At 35.3% G+C, this 23,112-nt stretch overlaps 2 protein-coding genes across 4 annotated transcripts; both read right to left on the reverse strand.

The window, feature by feature from the left end:
* Positions 1 to 361: 361 nt before the first annotated feature.
* Positions 362 to 12,074, reverse strand: zfat (zinc finger and AT hook domain containing). 2 transcript variants are annotated; one of them, XM_077720651.1, is made up of 24 exons: positions 11,984 to 12,074; positions 11,811 to 11,844; positions 10,822 to 10,977; positions 10,369 to 10,518; positions 10,154 to 10,279; positions 9,727 to 9,855; positions 9,566 to 9,639; positions 8,699 to 8,781; positions 8,484 to 8,552; positions 7,638 to 7,786; positions 7,329 to 7,420; positions 6,863 to 7,011; positions 5,941 to 6,778; positions 5,224 to 5,335; positions 4,126 to 4,358; positions 3,521 to 3,599; positions 3,206 to 3,319; positions 2,886 to 3,059; positions 2,662 to 2,750; positions 1,932 to 2,070; positions 1,591 to 1,694; positions 964 to 1,051; positions 780 to 886; positions 362 to 702 (listed from the first exon to the last, which is right to left on the reverse strand). In XM_077720651.1, exons 2-24 carry the CDS (start codon positions 11,827 to 11,829, stop codon positions 517 to 519), a joined length of 3,459 nt encoding a protein of 1,152 aa, XP_077576777.1. In that variant the 5' UTR covers positions 11,830 to 11,844; positions 11,984 to 12,074; the 3' UTR covers positions 362 to 516. The 2 variants fall into 2 exon arrangements, with proteins under 2 accessions (XP_077576777.1, XP_077576776.1); XM_077720650.1 differs by lacking the exon at positions 11,984 to 12,074 and having other exon boundaries at positions 11,811 to 11,974.
* A 1,525-nt stretch (positions 12,075 to 13,599) lies between these two features.
* On the reverse strand, positions 13,600 to 21,322 carry LOC144199662 (protein tyrosine phosphatase type IVA 3). Of its 2 annotated transcripts, none has more exons than XM_077721475.1 (8): positions 20,972 to 21,322; positions 16,770 to 17,081; positions 16,645 to 16,698; positions 16,181 to 16,326; positions 16,011 to 16,103; positions 14,920 to 15,050; positions 14,697 to 14,771; positions 13,600 to 14,367 (listed from the first exon to the last, which is right to left on the reverse strand). In XM_077721475.1, the coding sequence occupies exons 4-8, from the start codon at positions 16,274 to 16,276 to the stop codon at positions 14,250 to 14,252; spliced, it is 513 nt and encodes a 170-aa protein (XP_077577601.1). In that variant the 5' UTR covers positions 16,277 to 16,326; positions 16,645 to 16,698; positions 16,770 to 17,081; positions 20,972 to 21,322; the 3' UTR covers positions 13,600 to 14,249. The 2 variants fall into 2 exon arrangements, with proteins under 2 accessions (XP_077577601.1, XP_077577600.1); XM_077721474.1 differs by having other exon boundaries at positions 16,784 to 17,081; positions 20,972 to 21,321.
* Between the last annotated feature and the right edge of the window lie 1,790 nt (positions 21,323 to 23,112).

Consider the following 23,112-nt stretch of genomic DNA (forward strand, 5'->3'; position numbering starts at 1 on the left):
ATATATATATATATATATATATATATATATATATATATATATATATATATATATATATATATATATATATATATATATATATATATATATATATATATATATATATATATATATATATATATATATATATATATATATATATATATATATATATATATATATATATATATATATATTGGAAAAACAATAAAACATGTTTTTTTTAAATCACAAAAACACCAAGGTAGGTGCAAAAGTGATACTGACATCTGGCACTTAAACTGTTCTTTTTTTAAATTCATCTTCCCAGTTACAGAAAATTAAACCATTGTAAACACCAGTTTAGATTTAATTACTCAAAGAAAGGCACTTGACACACTAACCAATGAATAATGGTATTTTATTATACTCTGTAGGTAAAATATATACAATGAAGTATTGCACTTTAACCAAGAACTGCACTGCTAAATCAAATATAAGCTAAATAAATGTGCAAAGATTGTATAATATGGTTAATGGATTAAAAACAGGCTAGTATTAGATTTCCACAGTTTGTTCCTGCACATACACGATATAGTGGTGAGTATTGTCATCCTGAGTGAGAACCGTCAAAGCTTCCAGTTCATGTCCCTCCTCTACAACCATCACCTGCTCACCAGAAAGCCCCCCCTCTGCATTCACAACCATAAGCTGATGGTCACTGACTTCTCCTTCATCTGCCACCTGCAAATGAGACCACAACCTATTAGTCTTGTATTTCCTAGCTCTGGATGCCTTGAGACACGCATAATGGTACTTACCTGTTCTACCACTGTAACAGAGCCAGGAGCCATGGCAACCATGGATGTGATGGCATCACGTGTTTCTGAGGTTAACTCAACAATCTGGTGAAGAATGTTATCGGTCTCTGTACACAAATCATAAACTACAACGGTTAAACACCAATGTTTTTATATTTAGGTTCTTTAGTACTTATACTATTACCATTGTCTTTTAGGGCAGCTGGATGTTCTTCTGCCAATACCCCTTCTTGCTCTAAAGGCACATATTGGCTCTCTACGGTCTCTTCTACCTGAATATTAATTAACATACACAATACATTTGATCATAGAGCATCAACTGAATTAATCTGGTTTACTCATTTAATCGTTTCAAAGATAACCATTTTTATTCATAATGTATTTTTAAGTATTAAAAAAATATATTAGGTTGGTTCAAGGATGGTTTTGAGAGTTCCACCAGTGCTCAGAGAAAACCCACACAAGCCCCGGGAGAACATGTGAACCACTCATCCACGTGTGCCGCCACTGACCACCTATAATACGTACATATCTAATCATCTGGTAAAGGCACAACCATATGGTTGCAAAGTTTCATTGGTTCTAATTGACCTTTGTTTTATTGTACGATTGCACTTTTTTTGTTATACGTATTCCATTGGTCTTTACTGCTTTTGCACTGACTGTTATTATTTTTGTACATGTTAAAATGATAACATTTAATTTGATCATGCAATGATTGATAAAAAATTATATATTGGTAATCGTCTTATATACATATCAGCAATGTTAGCTGTCCTCCTAGGCGTTCAAATTACGTATAATTATGTACCTCCCAGGTGCATTCCATCCCCTTTTCACGATGCTTATTCTTCATGTGTCGATTCAGCTCCCATTTGGTGCCATAAACATATGTACATTGAGGGCACTTGGTGCCTAAAGAAAATACATGGGGAAAGAAAAACAAATACATGTATTATCAGAAAATATGTATTTTGTAGTGTTACTTTTGATTTGTAGGGAGAGGCACCTTTTTTTTATTAATAAGTGCCATCACATTCAAAGGAAGAGGCATTCCATATTAACAGTGTCAAATAGACAACAGAGGCATTTCTACTGAGAGTTTAGAAATGCTTTCCACTATTATTCAATTCAGAAATTTAGTGTTCAAACCTTGTTGTGTTGCATTTTCTGGATCTAGGTGTCCTTCACCAGCATTTTGATACTCCTGCCCTGGGTGTTTTGTCTTGTAGTGTCGTTTCAAAGGACCAGAAGTGTTGCAGGAGTAGTGGCAGAGAGCACAATGAAATGGCTACAAACATACAAAGCAAAAAATATGAAGGGAAAGAAAAAAAAAAGACAAAAGACCTGTCTGCTAGAACATTACGAGTGATAGACCAGTTTTAAGTCTGTGGTGCATCATTAAATTGTTTTCATTCCTTTCTCAATGCAAATTACTCTTAGTGATAAATTATTAAACAGCAATGAGAGTTACTTTTATATATTAATATTTAATACTGTGCAATGTGCTCTTTATTTCTATAATAATAATGCTTTCATTTTGCCTTACATTTCTCTTAATTTATTTACAGTAATAACTCACCACAAAATCATCGTGGATTCACCAAATATATGTGAGTTTAAGTTAAAGGTTTATTACAATAATACAAACATTAAATTGGGAGGAAAAAGGGAAATCACAATTGGGGATTATTTTCCTCGCCACTAGAGGACAGTGACTACCTTCAGGAGGGAAATAATACTGTTTTAAAAATCCAAATAATATTAAATATACATGATAAAAACACTGTTATTCACCTACAATAAACGAGGAATTGCTGTGAATTTGTGTAAAACCTAAATAGACACAATTCATTCAAATTCAGATTGAAAAGACACTGACCTTAAAGGTGGCATGCTGTTCCATGTGTCTGCACAAAGCAGCCTTGAAACCTGAACTGAAGTCACATTCTGAACACTTAAGTTTCTTCCCTAGATGAAAAAAATATTTTAAAATAAGACCTGTTCAAAATATTCACAATGCATTTCTTTTGAAAGCTAAAATAAAAACGAAAAAATCTTCAATTAGAGCCATAAACATGTCAGATAAAAATTTACTGTAAATACCCTGGTTGGTGTGGCTCATTCTGTGGTTCTTCAATGACAATTTTGATTTAAACTTTTTACTGCACAGGTCACATATGAAAGAACTTTCAGAAACATGTCGGTTCATGTGATTTTTCAAGTTATATCTGCTGCGAGTTGCATAGTCACAAATATTGCATTTCAAAGGTTTCACTCCTGCAATTAAAATCAGAAAAAACGTTAAACTTGTTTGTGCAAAAATTACTTAGAAAACACAAGGATAGTTACAATACGGAGGAAATACAACTCAATATTAGCTAGTATATTAATCTGATTTGTTCTTTATTTGTGAGACATTTCACCTTGGTGGGCCCAAATGTGCTGCTGAAATTCAGTGCTATTCTTGAGGTAGTAAGACTCACAGTAAGGGCATTTCTCTGCTCGCTTCATCATCTGCCCTTTAACTGGCAATGTCTCTGTTCAACACACAATTAAAGATGCCATGTTGTTCAATATTTAGACATCACTGAACAATATTTTAGTGTTCCATTATTCAATGATAACAAGGACATGGGCATACTAATAGGGAACATGTTTAGACAGTCATTCATGGTTTCTGCCTTTGTATTTAGACATATGTGTGTATGTATGTGTGTGTTTTTTTTTGTTTTTTTTACCAGGGTGGGATATTTGGATGTGTCGTTTAAGTCTGTGCTCTGGAAAGCTTTGATGGCAAATGGGACATGCACTGTTATCCTGTAAATCAAAGCAAACAGAGTTAAATTAACAAAAAGGACTAGGTGATCTTTAAAAATCACTACAAATAACAGATTAGGCTTTGGTTGGAACTTAGGATAGAGCAATAATTGTATTAAAAATAGTTCAACCCATTCATAAACAGATCAAATAAGGACTGCAGTGTAATAGATCATCTAGAATTGCATCACAAGTCTGATTTTGATGTAATTATGATTTAGATTTGAAAAAATGTTGGGCTTCAAAACTACACTGCAATGCAGGTTAAATATTGTTAAACATAACTGTAGGATTTAATATTGCAACAGTGTGCTATATTGTAGTCACTTTAACTTTTTACTTGTTGTAAATGTCTAAAAGTTAAGAGATTGCATGTAATATCTTTAGTATTATTGCGGGGTGGAAAAGCAGTTTCCTTGAAGTCAAAAGAAATATGAATGACATATGACATGAATCCCCCAACATCAAACAATAATGATATCTGACATTTCATTCACTGGCCAAATGTAAGTGGATGTTTTGTTACCTCCTGTTGATGAGTCCTCTGATGTACTCGTAATTTGTATTTGTCAGGAGTACTGTATTTACATCCTGGACTAGAACAGGACAGTACCAAGCCACTGTGGATCTGATTCTGATGCCTCTTTAAAGAGCTTTTGGTGATAGATGAGTAGTTACACTTTGAGCAATAATGTAGGTGCTCCTTGGTGTGTGTTCGTACATGGGCGTTATAGTGAACCTTGTACCAGAACAATTTCCCTGAAGGGAAGAGAAAAGCAATTACAAGCAGTAGAACTATTTACTAGGATAGATTATATAACAGCTGTATTATAACTTCTGCTATTACGACGACAACTAAAAATGCATGGTTGTCGATGACTAATGATTGGACAATAAGTTTCCTTCGATGTCTCAATATGCAAATGATGTAAAAATAATGACAAAAAAAACCCTCTGATTTTAAAATACAGTGTTCCCTCGCTACTTCGCGGTTCAGCTCTCGCGGACGAGCGTCGCAGATTTTTTGGGAAAAAAAATACAAATATTACATTGAAACAACATATTTTACAGGTTTGTTTTGTTATAACATGAATTTCACTATCTCTACCTGTATTCTATATGGTGTACTGTATACAGGGGGATACATTTTTTTTTAAACATTTAAAAAATAAAAATAAAACATTTATTTTTTGGAATTAAATTCAAATTAAGCATTTTTGAAGGGGAATCCCTACTTGGCGGAAATTCACTTATCGCGGGTGGTCCCGGTCCCCATTAACCGTGATAAGCGAGAGAACACTGTATAGCATTCTAAATTTGTACAAATTGACACATTTTCATGCATGCATAAAAATGGAAGCTAAATGGTTATGTGACAACCACCATTCACGAGCCAGTTATTTACTTGTTTCATGCTGTGCTTGTTTTTTAATCCCTTGCATACATAATGCAGATATGCAGAGTAGAATTAGTCGAACAACAGTTATTCGTAAGGTTGTCAATCCAAATGGTGCCTTATAAAGGATAAGCATGGGTCCACCTATAGAGGTTCTGCTATTTGCTGTTGAAATTAGATTTTAGTAGATTATGCAGCTCAAAGCAGAAGATTAGTCCTTTTTCTCACCACAGTATTGGCACTCCAGGTCACCATATATTTTCCTCAGCTGTTGGTAAGTCTCCAAATCAAGAAGTGCTTTCGGAAGAGATGAGAGAACCTGCTGGAAAGCACTTATTTTCTGTAAGGAGAAGGGAAAAAAAGTATAGGTTATATTATATTATACAGGTCTGTATCACTCACTAGCTGTATTTTTTCAGTATGGTTAAAAATTGGTAATAAAATATAATATTTGTATTTAATTGAATGCTTTTATTGTTATTGTATAATGAGATTTAAAGCTTGACCATGAAGTGCACAAATAAATAATCATTAAATAAGTAGAGAATAAATAAATAAGTGGTCAACAACATTAAATAATGAATAAGTGGTCACATAAATAAGTACTACACAGGTACGAAATGTGACTAATGTGGTTAGCAGCCTATGGAGTTTTAGTGCAAGTACAAGATAAGACATTAATCATGATTAAGTCCTCCTAGATGCAGAAGTCGAGTTGATTATGGTATTTGCGACATTTCATGTGTCTTCACCATGGATCAGAGCTCAACGGTTAAATCATGTTAAATGACAAAAGGTACACACACATTCAAAAAATACTTAAAATATGTAATAATGACAGGGGGGAAAAGCAATTAATCATGACTATCCATGACAGTGTGTCACACTTGAGAAATTGCGGTAATGTAGAATATATACTGGTGTTAAGAATTCAAACCTAATTACCATCGCTGGTGGTGTAATTTGGGTGTCCTCCTCTGAAAGTGATGAAGGCAAATGTGTGTCGTGGTTATCATTGGCCTCTTGAGTGTTCATGGCACATGATTTGTCAACATCTTGTTGAATATTGGGATTTGTGGTCGTGTCGTTTAAGAGAGGGGCGTGTCCCTGTTTACTGGTAACTGCAGAGTGGAATGTCTCCGTTGTTGTCAAGGCTTCAACAAATGTGGCCTTTTGTTTCTCTTGGACATTTTCCATTTGCAGTTTCTGATCATATCCCTCACTTGCGCACTCTGATTCTTTATTTTTACCCTGAGGTTCAATATCATTCTTCTCTTGCCTCGTAACTTCCATTGCTACCACTCTCAGTGACTCCTCTTCAGTATTCCTCCACTCCTTACTGATTCCTATCTCCTCTTCTCTGCTCTCATCTCCCAGTTCGTTGTTTCCCTCTATCTGTAAGCCTCCTTCTTTACCCACATTTTCTTCATCTGTTGCCCAAATTTTACCATCGTTCATCAGGCAAAAGCTTTTTTTAATACACTCTGTAAATGCCTGTTCTTGGTTCAGATCAGCGTGACTCTCAATGAGATGACTCTTGAGTCTTTGGCTACTAACAAATGTCCTGTCACATGTATAGCACAGATACAAGAATGGATGCTTCTTAACATGAGCAGACAGGCTGGCTAAGCTGGTCCTGGCTTGGTCACAGAGTGGGCAAGAAAAAGGCCGCTGAGGCCCGTGAACCAGTAAATGGCGCTCACGCTCCGTTTGGTTCTTAAAGCAGCGGCTGCAGGTGGGACAGTGGTAGAGGAGTTGTCTGAGTCCCTGACGAGTCTTCAGCCTGAACAAAGAGATTTAGCAGCTTAGTTGTTGATTTATTTGATCAAGTATTATGTCAAATATTTGCATCATGCATATACAAAACCTCAGTTCTTTGTAGTTCTTGTAGATCATTGCATCTTTCAAATTATGACTTTTTTCTATATGTTTGATCAAGTTTTTTACGTCAGAGTACTTCTTTTGGCAGAAACTGCAATGCTGCTTGACCTTTAGATGAACTCGCTCGACGTGGACCTTTAGAACCATAAACAAGAGATCGATGTGTGCTTTATTTCCTGACAGTTGTAAAATGAACAGGTATGTTGAAAATCTATATAATCAGCACATGGTGTCATGAGATGTCAAGAAATCAGAATACCCAAATAATGCCATCAGAAGGAGAACATGCAAATTCCACAAATGAGTTTCAAATTCAGGTTCTCTCGACTGGGAAAAATAGCTAACAACTACATCACTGTGGTGCTTACAAAAATATATACGTCTATAGTACATATACGTGCACCTTCAGTCAAACTGGCAAGAAAGTATACGGCCAAAATAATAAATCCAACCTTGAGGTGTCCAGGGTTGAGGCATTTGAATGTACAATGTTGGCAACTGAACTTCTCTCCAGTGTGCTTCCTTAGGTGAACAGTCAAGTTTGCTGATGACAAAAATAAAAAAATATATATATAGATACATAAAAATATATGCATATAACAAACCCAAGTATATAAAACAAAATAATGTTCAATTTTAAACTGATCAGTTTAATTGTTTTACTGATGGAAATGAGAAAGTGTCTATATTACTGGTAGTGAATTTACTCCATGTAACATTTTGGGTTATATTTCTCTTGCATAAAATAGAACTCTCTTTACCTTTGATGGTAGAGGCATAGTCACAGTGTGGGCACTTAAAAGGCTTCTCTTGTGTATGAGTCCTGAGGTGGGACATCAGCGAGTGTCGAAACTTAAAGATCTTATTACAGAACTCACAGGCAAAGACTTTCAGCTGGCTGGGAACTTCACTGAGGAAGAGAAAATTAGGTTATCATGCAGATCAACCGTATGACCATTGTGTAAACTGTACATTTTTAGGCCCCAAATATGGGTTTCAGTCTTCAGGATAGGTACCATGAATACTGCAAAATAGCGGAAATAGTAAATAAAGGCTTCTCATTATTATTGCATAGAAAAAAATACACTTTATAAAATATTGAATAACCATTTTTAAACCAACAAATTATGGATAAATGGAGCGAAAGCAGTCCAAAACTACAAGAAATTGGATGAATCGAAAGTAGATAAAATATCAGCGGGATATCCACAAATAAGTGAATTCTGAAGTGTGGCCATATTTGGTTGACTGTTATTCTCTTTTAGTTAATCTATTGAGGAGTATTGTATGACTGTAGTTTTATTTGCCATAATTGCAAAGTTTATATACTGAAGCTAGACAATGTAAATGGGGTACTAACATGCCAATGTTGATTTGTAAATTTACAGCTGTTAATGACAAAAAAAAGAACAAATACGCACATTTTTTACAAAAAAAAACATAATTTATAAAAACAGCCCCCAGTAGAACCGTTAAAACTTTCATTGGAGTTGTTAAGCACTGTCACAAAACATGTTTCCATATAATGTCAATGCAGTACATGTCTAATGCAAAACATTAAGTGAGATATTATAATATAATGATGCATGCAGTTAAATGAATCGTACTTGGAAACATCTTGCTTGATCGAATATTCCTGGAAGCCTTTCCCGGGTCCTGATTCTGTATCGTCAGAACTACGTTTGGAGTAGAGCATCAAATGAATTGTAGGAAGAGACAATGGCATATTATCCATGCTAGGTTTTTAAATTTATAGTTGAAAAACATCTGTACATGTATTACATTTGCTAATATTTATCAGATAGTTTGAGTCCTACAATACCTTGGGACGTGCACAGCTTTGGTTTCCCCAACATTTGAAGCGGGCTCACTGTGTGGTTGTTCATCCTGAGAAACTGCAGTGTCCTAGATAATCCCAATAGAATAAAAAATTCACATTTTTATATGATGCACAAACTAAAAATTACACAATATGAGTTGTGTTTGTTAGATTGATTTATATTTGTCTACAAATAAAATAGTAAATTATGGAGTATGTTTAAATAATTCATATCATCATCAATCCATTATGAAGTAAAATGTGGAAAAATAACTCCAATCCAGATTTTCTTTTCTTATGCAAATTTACGCGCCACCATCATTCCGATGTTAACAAAGGAAGATCAAATTTACATTGAGTAAATACATAATGTACATGAAATATGATTTGTATACATCTCTATTTATACCCACTTTCATGTCTAAAAATAGATGATAATCCAATTCATGCATTGTAAAATAATTTACAAATGGGGATGTAGCATATGACCCATCATCAGCTATATACCCACGTGAATGTCACTTAAAATATCAGAAATCCATGAAAGAAAATCCTCTCAACCATAACAGAATAAATAACCCTCTGCCATGTTTAGTGAATACCAACCTGGATAATCTCAAGGATTGAAGTAAGAATGATTCGAGAGGTGCATATGAAGTTGTGGTATTCTGTGGTCAAATGTGCACTGTCAATTGTGCACAATTCATTAAAGAAGTCTAGTTTCCACATTTTGTTATCTTTCAGGAATTAATGCAACCTGATAAATTATTTTCTGCGTGTTGCTATACCAAACAAGTCTACAATATCATTTGATCAGGCCAGAGGCGCAAACTTGAACACATAATCAGTACGTACCGTAATCCGACTCACCTGAGATTTATCTGGAATATTTGTGCCCTCGGGACTATTAATAGTCTTTTCTACCGGAGTCATTTGAATAACACCTGTTGACAAGTGTATTATAATTAAAAGTGTACTCTAGTTGATATATGGGCTAAAAAGAAAACCGCAGTGGAGAATACAATACTAGCCTGGGAGTGATTCATCTTCAGTGAGAACAACATTGATGATACTTTTTTTGCCATCTTTGGAGGTGAGACTTTGCCCATCAGATGGCATTAGACTTTTCTTCTTACGCTTTGAAGGTTGAACACTATTTCCTATGCAAGCAAAAAATAAAAAAGTCAAGAATTTTATATGATTGATGATGAAGTTTTTAAAATGCAGACTCTCATTTGATTTTTTGGGAGCTCTTCTCCTGGTTTCTGATCTATTAGGTTTTTGATTCATTCTCAAGACCACTGCAAATGCTGCCTGAAAGGTATGGAAATAATAAAAAAAATACCTAAGATTATCTTTTTTTCTGACACATTAGAGATAAAAAAATTACTCCTCATCTTCAAATGATGGTGATGCGGCATTGAATATCTAAATGAAAAGTACATTTTATTTCCTTACCACTGTAATCATCCTCTTCTTCCTCATACTGTTTCTTCAAACAGATATGTTTGACGAACTGGCGTCTGTTGCTAAACAGTCGATAGCAATCAATGCATTTTAGTTCAGATATCTTGTTGCCATCACCTAGCAAAGTGAAAACAAAAGGAAATTGGCATGCATTTTAAAGACCAGATTGTTTTTTTTATATATGCACACAACCCTTGATGATTTACACTGTTTGTCTTCTTCTAGTTTCTGTCCATCTTCTATTTGGACGTTGTCTTCAGGAGACTGCGTGGAGCCATCAAAGCCGTTTTTCTGAGCTCTATGTGCTTTGTTGGTGGAGCCTTTTGGCCGTCCTCGTTTTCGCTTTACCGAGAACTCTGTACACAACACACACACACACACCTTAAATTGATGCACCTGTCAAATTTACAGAAGATTTCGATCTGCAAAATATGGCTTGGCTAGGAAGAACAGGACAAGAGGCAAATGACTGTAGTGTATATTTAAGTTAGGAATGTGCACAACGTAAATACGGAATTTGCTAATAAGAGACTGTCAAAAGTGATTTACTCTTTTGACTTTGTAAAACACACACACCATGCAGAAAGTCACTAAAATGCAAATTAGGGGTCCCGGGTTAACAACCTAAGCACTCAGTCACAACATTGGACTGTGCTGACCTGCTGTGGCTTCCAAAGGCACTCCTGCGAGAGGCTGTAGTGCAACAATAATGTCTTCATGCTGCTCCTGAAGGGGGTGCAGCTGGGAACAGTGGGTCAGCAGCAGTGCATGACTGGGAGAGAACTGGTTGCAGAGCCGACACATAAAGACAGAACCTGCAGGGGAGACAGTTAAAAATATAGGTGAATGTGCACTTCACCTTACATCATTCATTCACTAAGAACAATTTATAATTGTGACTTTGGAGGGTGGCCCGGTGGGGTGAGTGAATAGCGTGTCGGCCTCACAGTGGGGTTCTGGGTTCATGTGGAGTTTGCATGTTCTCTCTGGGCCTGCGTGGGTTTTGTACAGGTACTCCGACATTCCAAAGACATGCATGGTAGGCTGATTGGACACTCTAAATTTTCCCTTGGTGTGAATGTGAGGGTGAATGGTTGCTTGTCTCCTTATGTCCTGCGATTGGCTGGCCACCAATTCAGGGAGTCTCCCGCCTCTGGCCCGAAGTCAGCTGGTATAGGTTCCAGCACCCCCCACGACCCGAGTGAGGACAAAGCGGTTCAGAAAACGAGATAAGATGAGAATTTGTATAAAGTTCCAGACCACAACACCCAGATCCTCAGAGAAAATATTTTATTGTTCTAAATTGAAGTCATATTTAATGTTTTCCACACATTTATTTTCCCTTTTATATTATGCGGGCTTATTTTCCTCTTCATTCCATCATGAAGTTTAAGTGATCAGCTATTATAAACTATTGTGAATTAAAAATAAATGTCATTGTGTTGTTCTGCAACAAAAAAATCGAGGTTGTTATTGCATTAACGAAAAGGTCGGTGAACCTGGAATATTATATATTTATCCGCCGTGTAACAAAAGGTGGTTGGTATGAAGGGACCATTGATGAACGAGGGATGTGTTTATGTCAACTCGAGCAAAAAAAGTAGGCACCGACAAACAGATTCGACGTAAAGTAAACGTGAAGTCTTACCTGATATTTGCGCGTCCATTATCTTTCACGCTTTCTGAGAAAATATATGGCAATTATTTTACACTTCGATAGTTAATCAAAATAAAATTGATTCAGAAATAAAATGTTGTGTGTCATTTTTACTTGGATTGTTTTTTTATAATCTGACGAATGTGTGAAAAATGTCTACCTACCAACCGGAAGCAAATTAGTCTTTTTTCTTCTTTATGCCATTCGCATGTTGCAATTTACAGCGCCCCTATGAGATGGTAAACTGAACTGCAGTCACTCTCGCATGTATATTAGACACACCCTCACATTAAATCTCTTTGTAAATCTAATATATACAAGACCCATTCAAAATACGCTGTGTGTTATATGTTAAATTATATATATATATATATATATATATATATATATATATATATATATATATATATATATATATATATATATATATATATATATATATATATATATATATATATATATATATATATATATATATATATATATATATATATATATATATATATATATATATATATATATATATATATATATATATATATATATATATATATATATATATATATATATATATATATATATATATATATATATATATATATATATATATATATATATATATATATATATATATATATATATATATATATATATATATATATATATATATATATATATATATATATATATATATATATATATATATATATATATATATATATATATATATATATATATATATATATATATATATATATATATATATATATATATATATATATATATATATATATATATATTTAATGCATTTAAATCATTTAAACTTTAATGCTTAATAATATATATATATATATATATATATATATATATATATATATATATATATATATATATATATATATATATATATATATATATATATATATATATATATATATATATTTAATGCATTTAAATCATTTAAACTTTAATGCTTAATAATATATATATATATATATATATATATATATATATATATATATATATATATATATATATATATATATATATATATATATATATATATATATATATATATATATATATATATATATATATATATATATATATATATATATATATATATATATATATATATATATATATATATATTATTAAGCATTAAAGTTTAAATGATTTAAATGCATTAAATGATGTTTTTCATTTTTATCAGGATATATTCCTAATCAGAGGAACAAATCATTGTATAGTTTGCACACAATTGCCGCATGAGTTATAAATTTTGCTAAATCCTATAGATTAATTTTAAATTTTGGATTGTATATGTGTCTTTGGGTGCATAATCACATTCTCACAGATGATCCACGAACCCAGAAGCGAGGTTGAAGTTTGAGATCTTGCACTTTTTATCCAAGAATAGTTGTGATCATCTTTCAACCCCAAGTGCGATAAGCAATAAAACTAGGTGTATCTTTATGACAATTATTAGAATAGGGTGTAAAGGTGTTAAAAATTGTCTTAACTATTTTTTTCCTTTGAGCAAACAATGATAATGTACACTTCTAGTGTGTAATTTCAATGATTTAATGAAACTATCGCATTATTTGGGCAAACACGTTTTTTTCTGTTTATAAACGTTGGCAGCGGGTCAGAAAATGAACGAATGAATTTACATTAGCACACTACTCCTACTGTAGTATTCAATTATATTGGCAAATTGCAAACAGGAGCCGTCCCCAATTTTAGGTCTGGCAGAGGACAAAAAAAAGAAATGAGACCATTTGATATATACTCTTGTATTTACATTTAGTCCACACCTTTCAGGCATTTTAATAATTGTCGTTACCATATAGTTTATCCCAAATCCTTCTCTAGTCCACCAGTAAATTGAAAATAGCAAAATGCACTCTGAAATGTAAACACACAAACATTGGTTGTGAAAACCAAAGTGAAGGCTTTATAGGTACTATCATGCTGACAGTATTGATATTTGCCTGCAAAAAGTCTCTGGGAATTGTTAAAAATTATTTTTTCATTTGGCAGCATCCGTGAATAAGAAACCAAGTGTCCAATTTGAATGAATATTTGGTACAATAAAAAAAACACCAAATGAATTGAAGGTCGTGCTGCATGCTGGAAGATTAACCTGCATTTCCTAATTAATTGTTTTCCGTGTGTTACTAAGCTACTTCAACAAGCCTGAACAATCAAATTTGCCCTATTTTCCATTTTCTCATCACAGCTACATCTATTGAAGCAAAGATCCAAAATATAATTTGGTTTATAAAGATCCAAAGTTATTACAAATGGAAAACTTTTCATCCGTTATGAAACGTAACACATTAAAAAATCTTATTTCATAGGTTGGGCCTCTAAAGGTTATAACATTATTCGTGTGTCCAAATACGTGACCGATGTATTTGGGTGTTTTCACATAGTACAGCACTTGTTCTTGTGCGTGTGAGTGTCTTTGAAGCGAAGCCGTTGCTTGGATCGATACTTCTCCAAGTAAGTTAGTTGTTTACTGTTGATTGCTCCACGACGCTTCCTTAAACAGAAATAGTTGAGGCAGAAACTCAGTGGTTTGAAACAATATTGTAAATTTAGTTATGCTTTACATTGAAAACCACTTTGAAAGCCATATTTTGGTAGAAAGCGAACAACAAAATAAATACTGTGATTTACCAATCAAGCAAGGGCTTACTAATAAATCATTTTCATACATCCCAAGGGCCCCAGATATGGCACAAAATATAGATTGAAGTTATCAACACATCTATATGTCTGCCCTAACCCATTCTTAAAAGCATTTTATGTAGTTTCTTCAATAATAAACATTTTGTTGAGTATAAAAAAAAAAGTTGGGAGTTTACTCACTGCCGAATCAGTTGAATAGCATCTTCATACTTCATTCCACTCTCTATCAAAGCAAGTGCAACTAGCACAGGAGCCCTGTCAGGACATACAATAGACATAAACACAGTTGTCAGTCAGCTCGATGACAAATACAATACAATACAAATATTGAGGTGTGTGTGTGTGTGCATAGTATGTATTGTGCAAGTACTTTGAACATGTTTTGATGGGGAAAACTGCTAACCTTCCGAGGCCTGCCACACAATGGACAGCCACGCAGCATCCGGGTTCCTCCTGAAACTTCTTCTTCAGTAAACTCAGCCAATCATCCACTAGTTTGCTTGGAGGAGGTGCACCATCGTCAAAGGGCCAGTCCTGAACAAGAAGCAGTGTAAAACCACCATTCCATAATATACCTTTAGAATGAATGTGTCTGATGTTAGATCTATTCCTTTATTAGGGAACACCCCTATAATTAAAATTTTGTAGTAAGGACTTTAGTTTTTTCATAATATAGCAACGAGACTATGCAAAGGTCACCCTAATCCCAACAGTACAATTTTCTTGGGGCTTAAATTACTTTTTTTCATGTCACTGTGGCGTAATTTCAATATTATGCCAACATTCCCATGTTTCTAAGAGTGTATTTGTATTATTGTTTTTGTCTAAATTACTTAACTCTAAATTATTTTAGTAGTAAAGTAGCTCTAATTGCAACAAGACTATGCAAAGGTCACCCTAATCCCAACAGTACAATTTTCTTGGGGCTTAAATTACTTTTTTTCATGTCACTGTGGCGTAAATTCAATATTATGCCAACATTCCCATGTTTCTAAGAGTGTATTTGTATAATTGTTTTTGTCTAAATTACTTAACTCTAAATTATTTTAGTAGTAAAGTAGCTCTAATTGCAACAAGACTATGCAAAGGTCACCCTAATCCCAACAGTACAATTTTCTTGGGGCTTAAATTACTTTTTTTCATGTCACTGTGGCGTAAATTCAATATTATGCCAACATTCCCATGTTTCTAAGAGTGTATTTGTATAATTGATTTTGTCTAAATTACTTAACTCTAAATTATTTTAGTAGTAAAGTATCTCTAATTCCATCTATGACACCAGCTACAGAGGGCCCAGTTTTAGGACTTAAAGGTGAGGTGTTATGGGTATAACCAACTAGGGGGAGGCCATGAAACCGTCCCGGGACATGCTGGGGAGACTATAATCCCTGGGGAAAAGGAAGTCTGGGCTTCCCTATTGAAGCAGTTGTCCCCATGACACGACTTCAGAAATTGGATGTATGGATTTTCTTGTATGTTTGTCGATTTACTCACCACCACAGTAATGCCATCTTTCTCTAGTGGTGTTTTGTCATACGTGACGTCACAGACTCGAACCACTGTCGTGACCCCGAATCGCTTCAGGTCCTGGAACACAAAAGCAGACTCAGTTCTGTTGTTTTGCTTCTTTGCAAAGAATTAGGTTGTCAGACATGGAATCTTACCTCAATGAAAGAGCCAAGTGTACTGTCTGTTGGGTTATGTGTGATAAGAAACCGCATGTGATTGTGGGACAGTTCCACTGGAGCTGGACGGTTCATGATGCTCAGTGAGACTTTTGCCTCACAGTTGTCCAAGGAAGACTTCCAACCTATACATTTAGAAATGAGATATTAATAATCAGTGATATGTCTGCACAATTTTGACAATAAAAAAACAAATTGTATATATATATTTTTTTTAAATATTGTGATTTGGTTTGCAATTTTTACATTTCACTTATAAAATGCATTAACCAGAGTTTCGAAGGGAAAGAAGTCATTTCTTTGACAACAAACTTACATCAAATTATTTTTGTATACATAGCTCCAACGTGATTACAGTTTTATTTACGCTCAATGTTACACAAGGTCCCCCATTTTGGTGTTCATGTTGCAAAACTGTTCAGTAAATGGATGAAATTTCTCACCTTTGGTGTCTACTGGAAAGTTGTTGAGTCTCTGGTGATTGGTTGAATGAGTAGCTATGGTAATGAATAAAGGTAAATGTTGAAATTGGGGGGGGAAAGATATCAACTTGTGGAAAAGATTTTACCCCATCAGCTTTACCTATCCCAGGAGGCAACAATGTATCATCAGTTCTTTGTTTAACTCTCAGAGACTTTGATATCAGTCCTTCGTCTCTTTATGCTCTGGCAACAGAAGATCTTCAAGTCCTTCTCCACTTAGATATTTGATGCTCTGCTTATTACCCCATCAGATGGCTGTTTTGCCCAGGCACAATTTGTTTGTTCAGACTTCAGGGTCCCACAACTGCATGGTACAACTGCATCATTGGTTGGGTCTACATGTGTTGGGCGTGGCAGTAGTCACCACTTTGTCGCACAAACGCCATCAACCAGTGCTTCTGCAAAGACAAAAATCCACCAATAACTTCAGAATTAGATAGCAGATATTCTGTCGCTCTCCCGCGTACACCTAGTTTACAACTAGATGCCACAGTTACAGTAAATATACATGATTTCAGAACACGTTTTACATTAAATGATGTGATTACAGTTTGGGAATGTGATTAAATGTGAATCCTTTCACGTGTGCAAACACTGCAGACAAACACCTAGAAAAAGACGAAAGGGTAATCTTGGTAATCTGCGATCACCTCTTCACCTCTGGCAACAAACACACACATGCAAGTACACACAAGCATTCAGTCACATGGCAAATTACTCGCTCACTGACTGCTCCACAACAGCGACGTCTATTCTAGGTTGTTGACGGTCTATATTTAGTTATTATCCAGCGATGTGTTGGAGATTACTTAGTACGAAAGCTTTTTCTACTCACTAGACACAAAATTTATCATTGTAATCAGTAAAGAATTCTGATTACAAGTGCTTAATATGCAGTAGAAACACCATTGTTCCTAAAGAGGTTCTAATATTTTGATTAGTGTACACAAAAGGGGGGGGGGACCAGAGTTTGATATGATGCAGTGCAATCAAAATAATTACTGGTTACATTTTATTGGAATCTTTTTGAGTGCGTTACAATAGAAAATTATATATTTGCAATGGCATGACTGATTCTATAAATTATAATAAAAACATATTAGATTAAACGAGTTTTTCTAATATAATGAAGGGTCCTATATACAAATAAAAATGGAAAGAAATCAACTGACTACTTATCGTACATAACGACATGAATCAACAACTCTTTGTTGAATAGGGCGGTCTAGCTCAATAAACAGATTCATTGATATTGAAACAAAATCTCTGTGGTCGTCAATGTTTTTATTTCCCCGTCTTCGGTTTCATAGTAACCTGGTAATAGCAACAGATTAACAACAACAACAACAACAACAACCGGAAACTGATAATATTCGTCTTTAATTTTCGTTGAACTTACCATAGTGTTCTTTTTGATGACGTTTGTGAAAATTAAAACACCAAATGTGTCTCCAGAGTGCTTCTGCTTCGTTATGGCTCAATTAACTGGGTCAAGCCCCAAAAATAGTAAAAAATGCATCAAATAATCACCACACAGAGCCATGCTCAGTTGCTTAACTCAATGTTTTCTGACACTTATTGCGTTACATTTCCAAGAGAATTATTTCATGGCACATCCCCAAACAAAAAACATTACTAAAAATATATGAACCATAGATGAATAATGTTCATCATTCATTAAATATACAGGATAACTTTTATTAACCGCAAAGAAAAAAAAAGATTATTATGCCTGTCATTTGATGTTACTGGCATAGACCGATCAACAACGATACATTACCATTAAAAGTGACCAATTACCGTCATTTACCGACCAAAAGACACACTTCACTAGAAGCCACACCTAACTGTTTTTTCAACTGTATTTGTTCATATATAAACAGGACAACACCTCAAACCACAATTTTATTACGGATTAAAAATTAATGTGAAACAATTAACATATAAAGTGCACTAAACATATAGCTGCAAGTGTACAAATGTACAAAAAAAAGCGGATTATAGTCAAAAAATTATGAAAAGTGACATTTCCACAGGTCCTTCACTCATTGGATAATTATAACGCATATTATATATTTATCGGGATTAACCAGGCTAATTTCTAACTACACAATTGGCTACAGAACTATACTAACATTAAGTTTACTATGGTTCGTAGTTAGAGACCCCAGCAAGATAGTACAAACCTGTGCATGCTATACAAAGGTTATAATTACCAGTTATCGCTGTGCTGCACCTGTCCTAACTCGCTATGGGGAGAAAGAAGGCGTGCTAAACGTCCTATAAAGATGACACACATGTATAGTCTGCATGGTTTCCTGGAAGTGGTTAGTAATTAAGTGCACATACTTTGTTCCTGTACCGACCGAGTTGGAACATTTTCCGGTATTTGAGCTTTTTATTTTTTTTAGTTTTCACCCCCTTGAAATTAAGGTAACAATTTGTTCTTTTTACTCCTTTATGTTGTGCAAGATATTCCACATCCATGGATGGCTTCACTGGAGGAACTACTTGATATAATTCGCTGAAAGCCTGTCAAAGAAGCACTCAACCAGTAACAGCTGTTGTTTTTCTTTTGAATTTAAGGGCATATTCACACCTGCAAAAAGCGAAAAGATTGTGCAGGTTATTGGCCGGTGTGAATATAAGCAAATGTTTTCGTATTTCATCGTGTTACCTTGCTCGGTATGTTTTGTACAATGATTGAAAACATTTTTTTTTACATACGTGGGATTGTTGTCAAGTCCTGAGACTCTTGTTTGAATTGCAAATTTGTTGTCATCCAGAGGTTGAAAACTCATCTCAATTTCTGAACTTCTTTATCCTCACTAGGGTACTCGTGAATTTAAAAGATAGGATTAAAAGCTAATTTTTAATGAGCAATTATTATTTTTATTATAGATCAAGAAACCTAAAAACTGTAATACACAAATAGATTTTGATTAATGGATCAATCTGATAAATGACCACCTTTTTCATCAAAGCCAGTAAAATATATGGATGAAAAATGACAAAAGAAAATAAATAATCAACTAATGGATAATTATTTCCAAAGTAGAAGCTAAAGTATACAAGGGTTTTATTTGACAGAAATTATAATGAATTGGTTTTCTTAGGAGGATTCCAGGTATATAAGAAAATGTTCATAAATGTAGTAGTTTGGGACAATTTTCGATTGAACAATGGCTCCAAATGATTAACAAATCATCAAAATAATTACCCTCCTATTGATAGACTACAATATAATTTTTATTTGACAATTTTACATAAGAGGGCAATCAAAGTTAATTGATTAATCAACAACTAACTGCTCGTCAGATGAGTTGAAAGATATTGTAAATCTTTAAGTTTAGAGTCTAAGTCTAAGAGGTTAGAATCATTACTTCGATGAATCCGATCAACCCATAAAATGACTGAGGAGTATTTATTAATTCATTTTCTGTATCACTTATCCTCACAGGGGGCTCGGGGGTGCTGGAGCATATCCGAAATAACTTCAGGCATCAGGTGGGAGACACCCTGAAATAGTGCCCAGCCAATTGCAGGGCACAAGGAGCCGGGCCACCATTCCCGATCACATAATTACCTAGGGGCAATTTAGAGTGTTTAATCATGAGGTGGTGGGAGTAAACCGGAGTACCCAGAGAAAACCCACACAAGCCTAGGGAGAACATGCAAACTCCACAGAGGAATGTCTAGACCTGGGATTGAACCCCCGATCTTTGAACTGTTAAGCTGACGAGCCCCCTGCTTGATGAGTAATTGAATTATTTTAAAAATGTAGTAAACGCCCTATAATTTTCATGTCATAGTTGTCAATGACCTGGATTTACAGTTTCTCCCTGCTGAAAGGATTGCCAGTAAAATATCAATAGAAAAGAAACACCCCAATAAAATACAGATACATGAACAACGTGTAGTTCTGAAAATGTCAGTGTCTATCTTTTCTTTCATTCAATCAAATCAGTTGCTCCGTGTTCCTCAACGTCTTCTGTGTGTATTTGCTTGGCTCCTTACTGGGAATCTCCGAGATAAACTGACAAACTGGTCTCACGCTCCTATGTTGCAGAGGCTGCTCGCCTGTTAGTAACCCCGTTTTGACACCGAATACAAGTAGCAAAGTATTTTTATCCACATCTATACCAGTGGGTGTGTGAGCGTGTGGATGTATGTGAGCGTGTGTGTGACGCACTATCTTTTAGGTGGCAACAACCTGCAAAGTTAGTGCGCATCTAAGGAGTTCAGCGACAACGAGAACAAATCTAATCTAGTCAGAGTTTGCCCTTACCGCTTTAGATGTTCCGTGTCATCTCCGCATGGAGACGTAAACACAGGTAGATTTTTCCAACGACGTCCACGTGAAGGTTATAGTAGTAGTCTCGACGGTCTTTTTTTGCAAAACAACTACCTGTAGCTCCTTCCCGGTTAACACCGAAACTGCGGGTGATTGGCTGCGAGAAAACGAAAACAAACAAAAAAGGAGCAAAAATGCGTCGCAAACTAAGAACGTGCAAGCTTTGCAGTAGTAAAGTCGACGGAGGATCTACGGTGAGCCGGTGTAATCAGGCTGAGCAGCCATCTGACCCTGACAGCCCTGTCACCGCCAGAACACTCGACGGTTTAATGCTCTTAGAAGAGCCTCACTCCTCCCCCCTCACCGCCTCTTCTCCATCCCCTTCACCCTTTTCTCCCCTCCCTCTGCCCTTTCCCTGCAGGTATACGCACTTGTTGAGAACAATCGTATACATAGCAAGGTGTCAAAGGTGCGGCCCGGGGGCTAAAATGTGGCCTGCCGCATCATTTTGAGTGGACCGGGAAAGTAAATCATCAGTGCCGACTTTCTGTTTTAGGATCAGATTAAAATGAAGAGTATACATATGTATATTTTACATTTGCTGATTTCCCCCCTTTAAAATGAATATTTTAACCCATTATCTCTGTGTTTTAAGTTCAATAATCATTTTGTACAATCTAAAAGTATATAAAAAAGCTAAAATAAACATTGTTTTATATCTATATAAAAACTGAATATTCAGGACTTTAATCCAGTTCTTTTAATCCATTTATTTTTTTTAAACTAAATATTATATCTAAAAATGGTCCGACCCACATGAAATCAAGTTGACGTTAATGTGTTGTTTTCTATGTAACATTGCAGTTTTTGATGCCAAAAGACATAGGTAAATAAAATCATACATACATCAATTCCACATAAGTGGACATCACATAACCAATATTATCCAGAGGTTGAAAACTCATCTCATTTTCCAAACTGCTTGATCCTCACTAGGGTCACAGGGTACGCTGAAGCCCATCCTAGGTAACAACAGGCTAAATGTCGAGGACACCACAAGGAGACAAACAACCACTCACGCTCACACTCAAACTATATTTAGAGCAGGGGTGGGCAAGACCGGTTCTCGAGAGCCCCTATCCAGTCCGTTTGAATCAAATAATCTGGATCAGTAGCAATCTTCTGGACAGCTTGCTGATGAGTTGATCATTTGATTCAGATGTGGTAGAGGGGGGAGGGAGATATGGAAAACAGACTGGATAGGGGCCCTTGAGGACCGGAGTTGGCCACCCCTGATTTGTCCAATCAGCCTACCATGCATGTTTTTGGAATGTGGAAGGAAACCGGAGTACCCGGGGAAAACCCACACAGGTCGGAGGACATGCAAACTCAACACAGGTGAGGCGGCCAATGGGCTAACCACTCATCCGCCCACATCACATAATATGGTGTATATATACATCAATTTAAAGTGTGGCCTGGTGACTAAGTGGTTATTGCATCGGCCTCACAGTTCTGGGGTCCAGAGTTTGAATCCAGGTTGGTCTTCCTGTGTGGAGTTTGCATGTTCTCCCTGCGCCAGTGTGGGTTTTCTCTGGCCAAAAAAAGCTAACATTCGTTCATTAAAGTGCAAAGAAAATCTAAATACACATTTTGGCAGACAATGTACCAGTGGTAACCTTTAAAAAGTAAGTCCTTTTTTTTTCAGGCCCGGCGTATGAGTGTTTAGCGTGTCGGCCTCACAGTTCTGGGGTCCTGAGTTTGAATCTAGGTTGGCCATCTTGTGTGTGCAAACAAAATCTAAATACACATTTTGGCAGACAATGTACCAGTGGTAACCTGTAAAAAGTAAGTACCTTTTTTTCTGGCCCGGCGTATGAGTGTTAAGCGTGTCGGCCTCACAGTTCTGGGGTCCTGAGTTCGAATCTAGGTTGGCCATCTTGTGTGAAGTTTGCATTTTCCCCTGCGTGGGTTTTCGACAGGTACTACAGAGAATCAAACACAGGAATCAAGCCCACATCCACCCGCACCAAAGTCAGATAGGTGAATCTTCATGCCATTAGGCGGCTTGTAAACAAAATACTTTAATAAATAAGTAAACAAATGCACAAAAAAGACTATTTTTAATGATTTCC

Source organism: Stigmatopora nigra, chromosome 7 (genome assembly GCF_051989575.1).
Source record: "Stigmatopora nigra isolate UIUO_SnigA chromosome 7, RoL_Snig_1.1, whole genome shotgun sequence".
In the NCBI taxonomy this organism is placed as follows: domain Eukaryota; kingdom Metazoa; phylum Chordata; class Actinopteri; order Syngnathiformes; family Syngnathidae; genus Stigmatopora; species Stigmatopora nigra.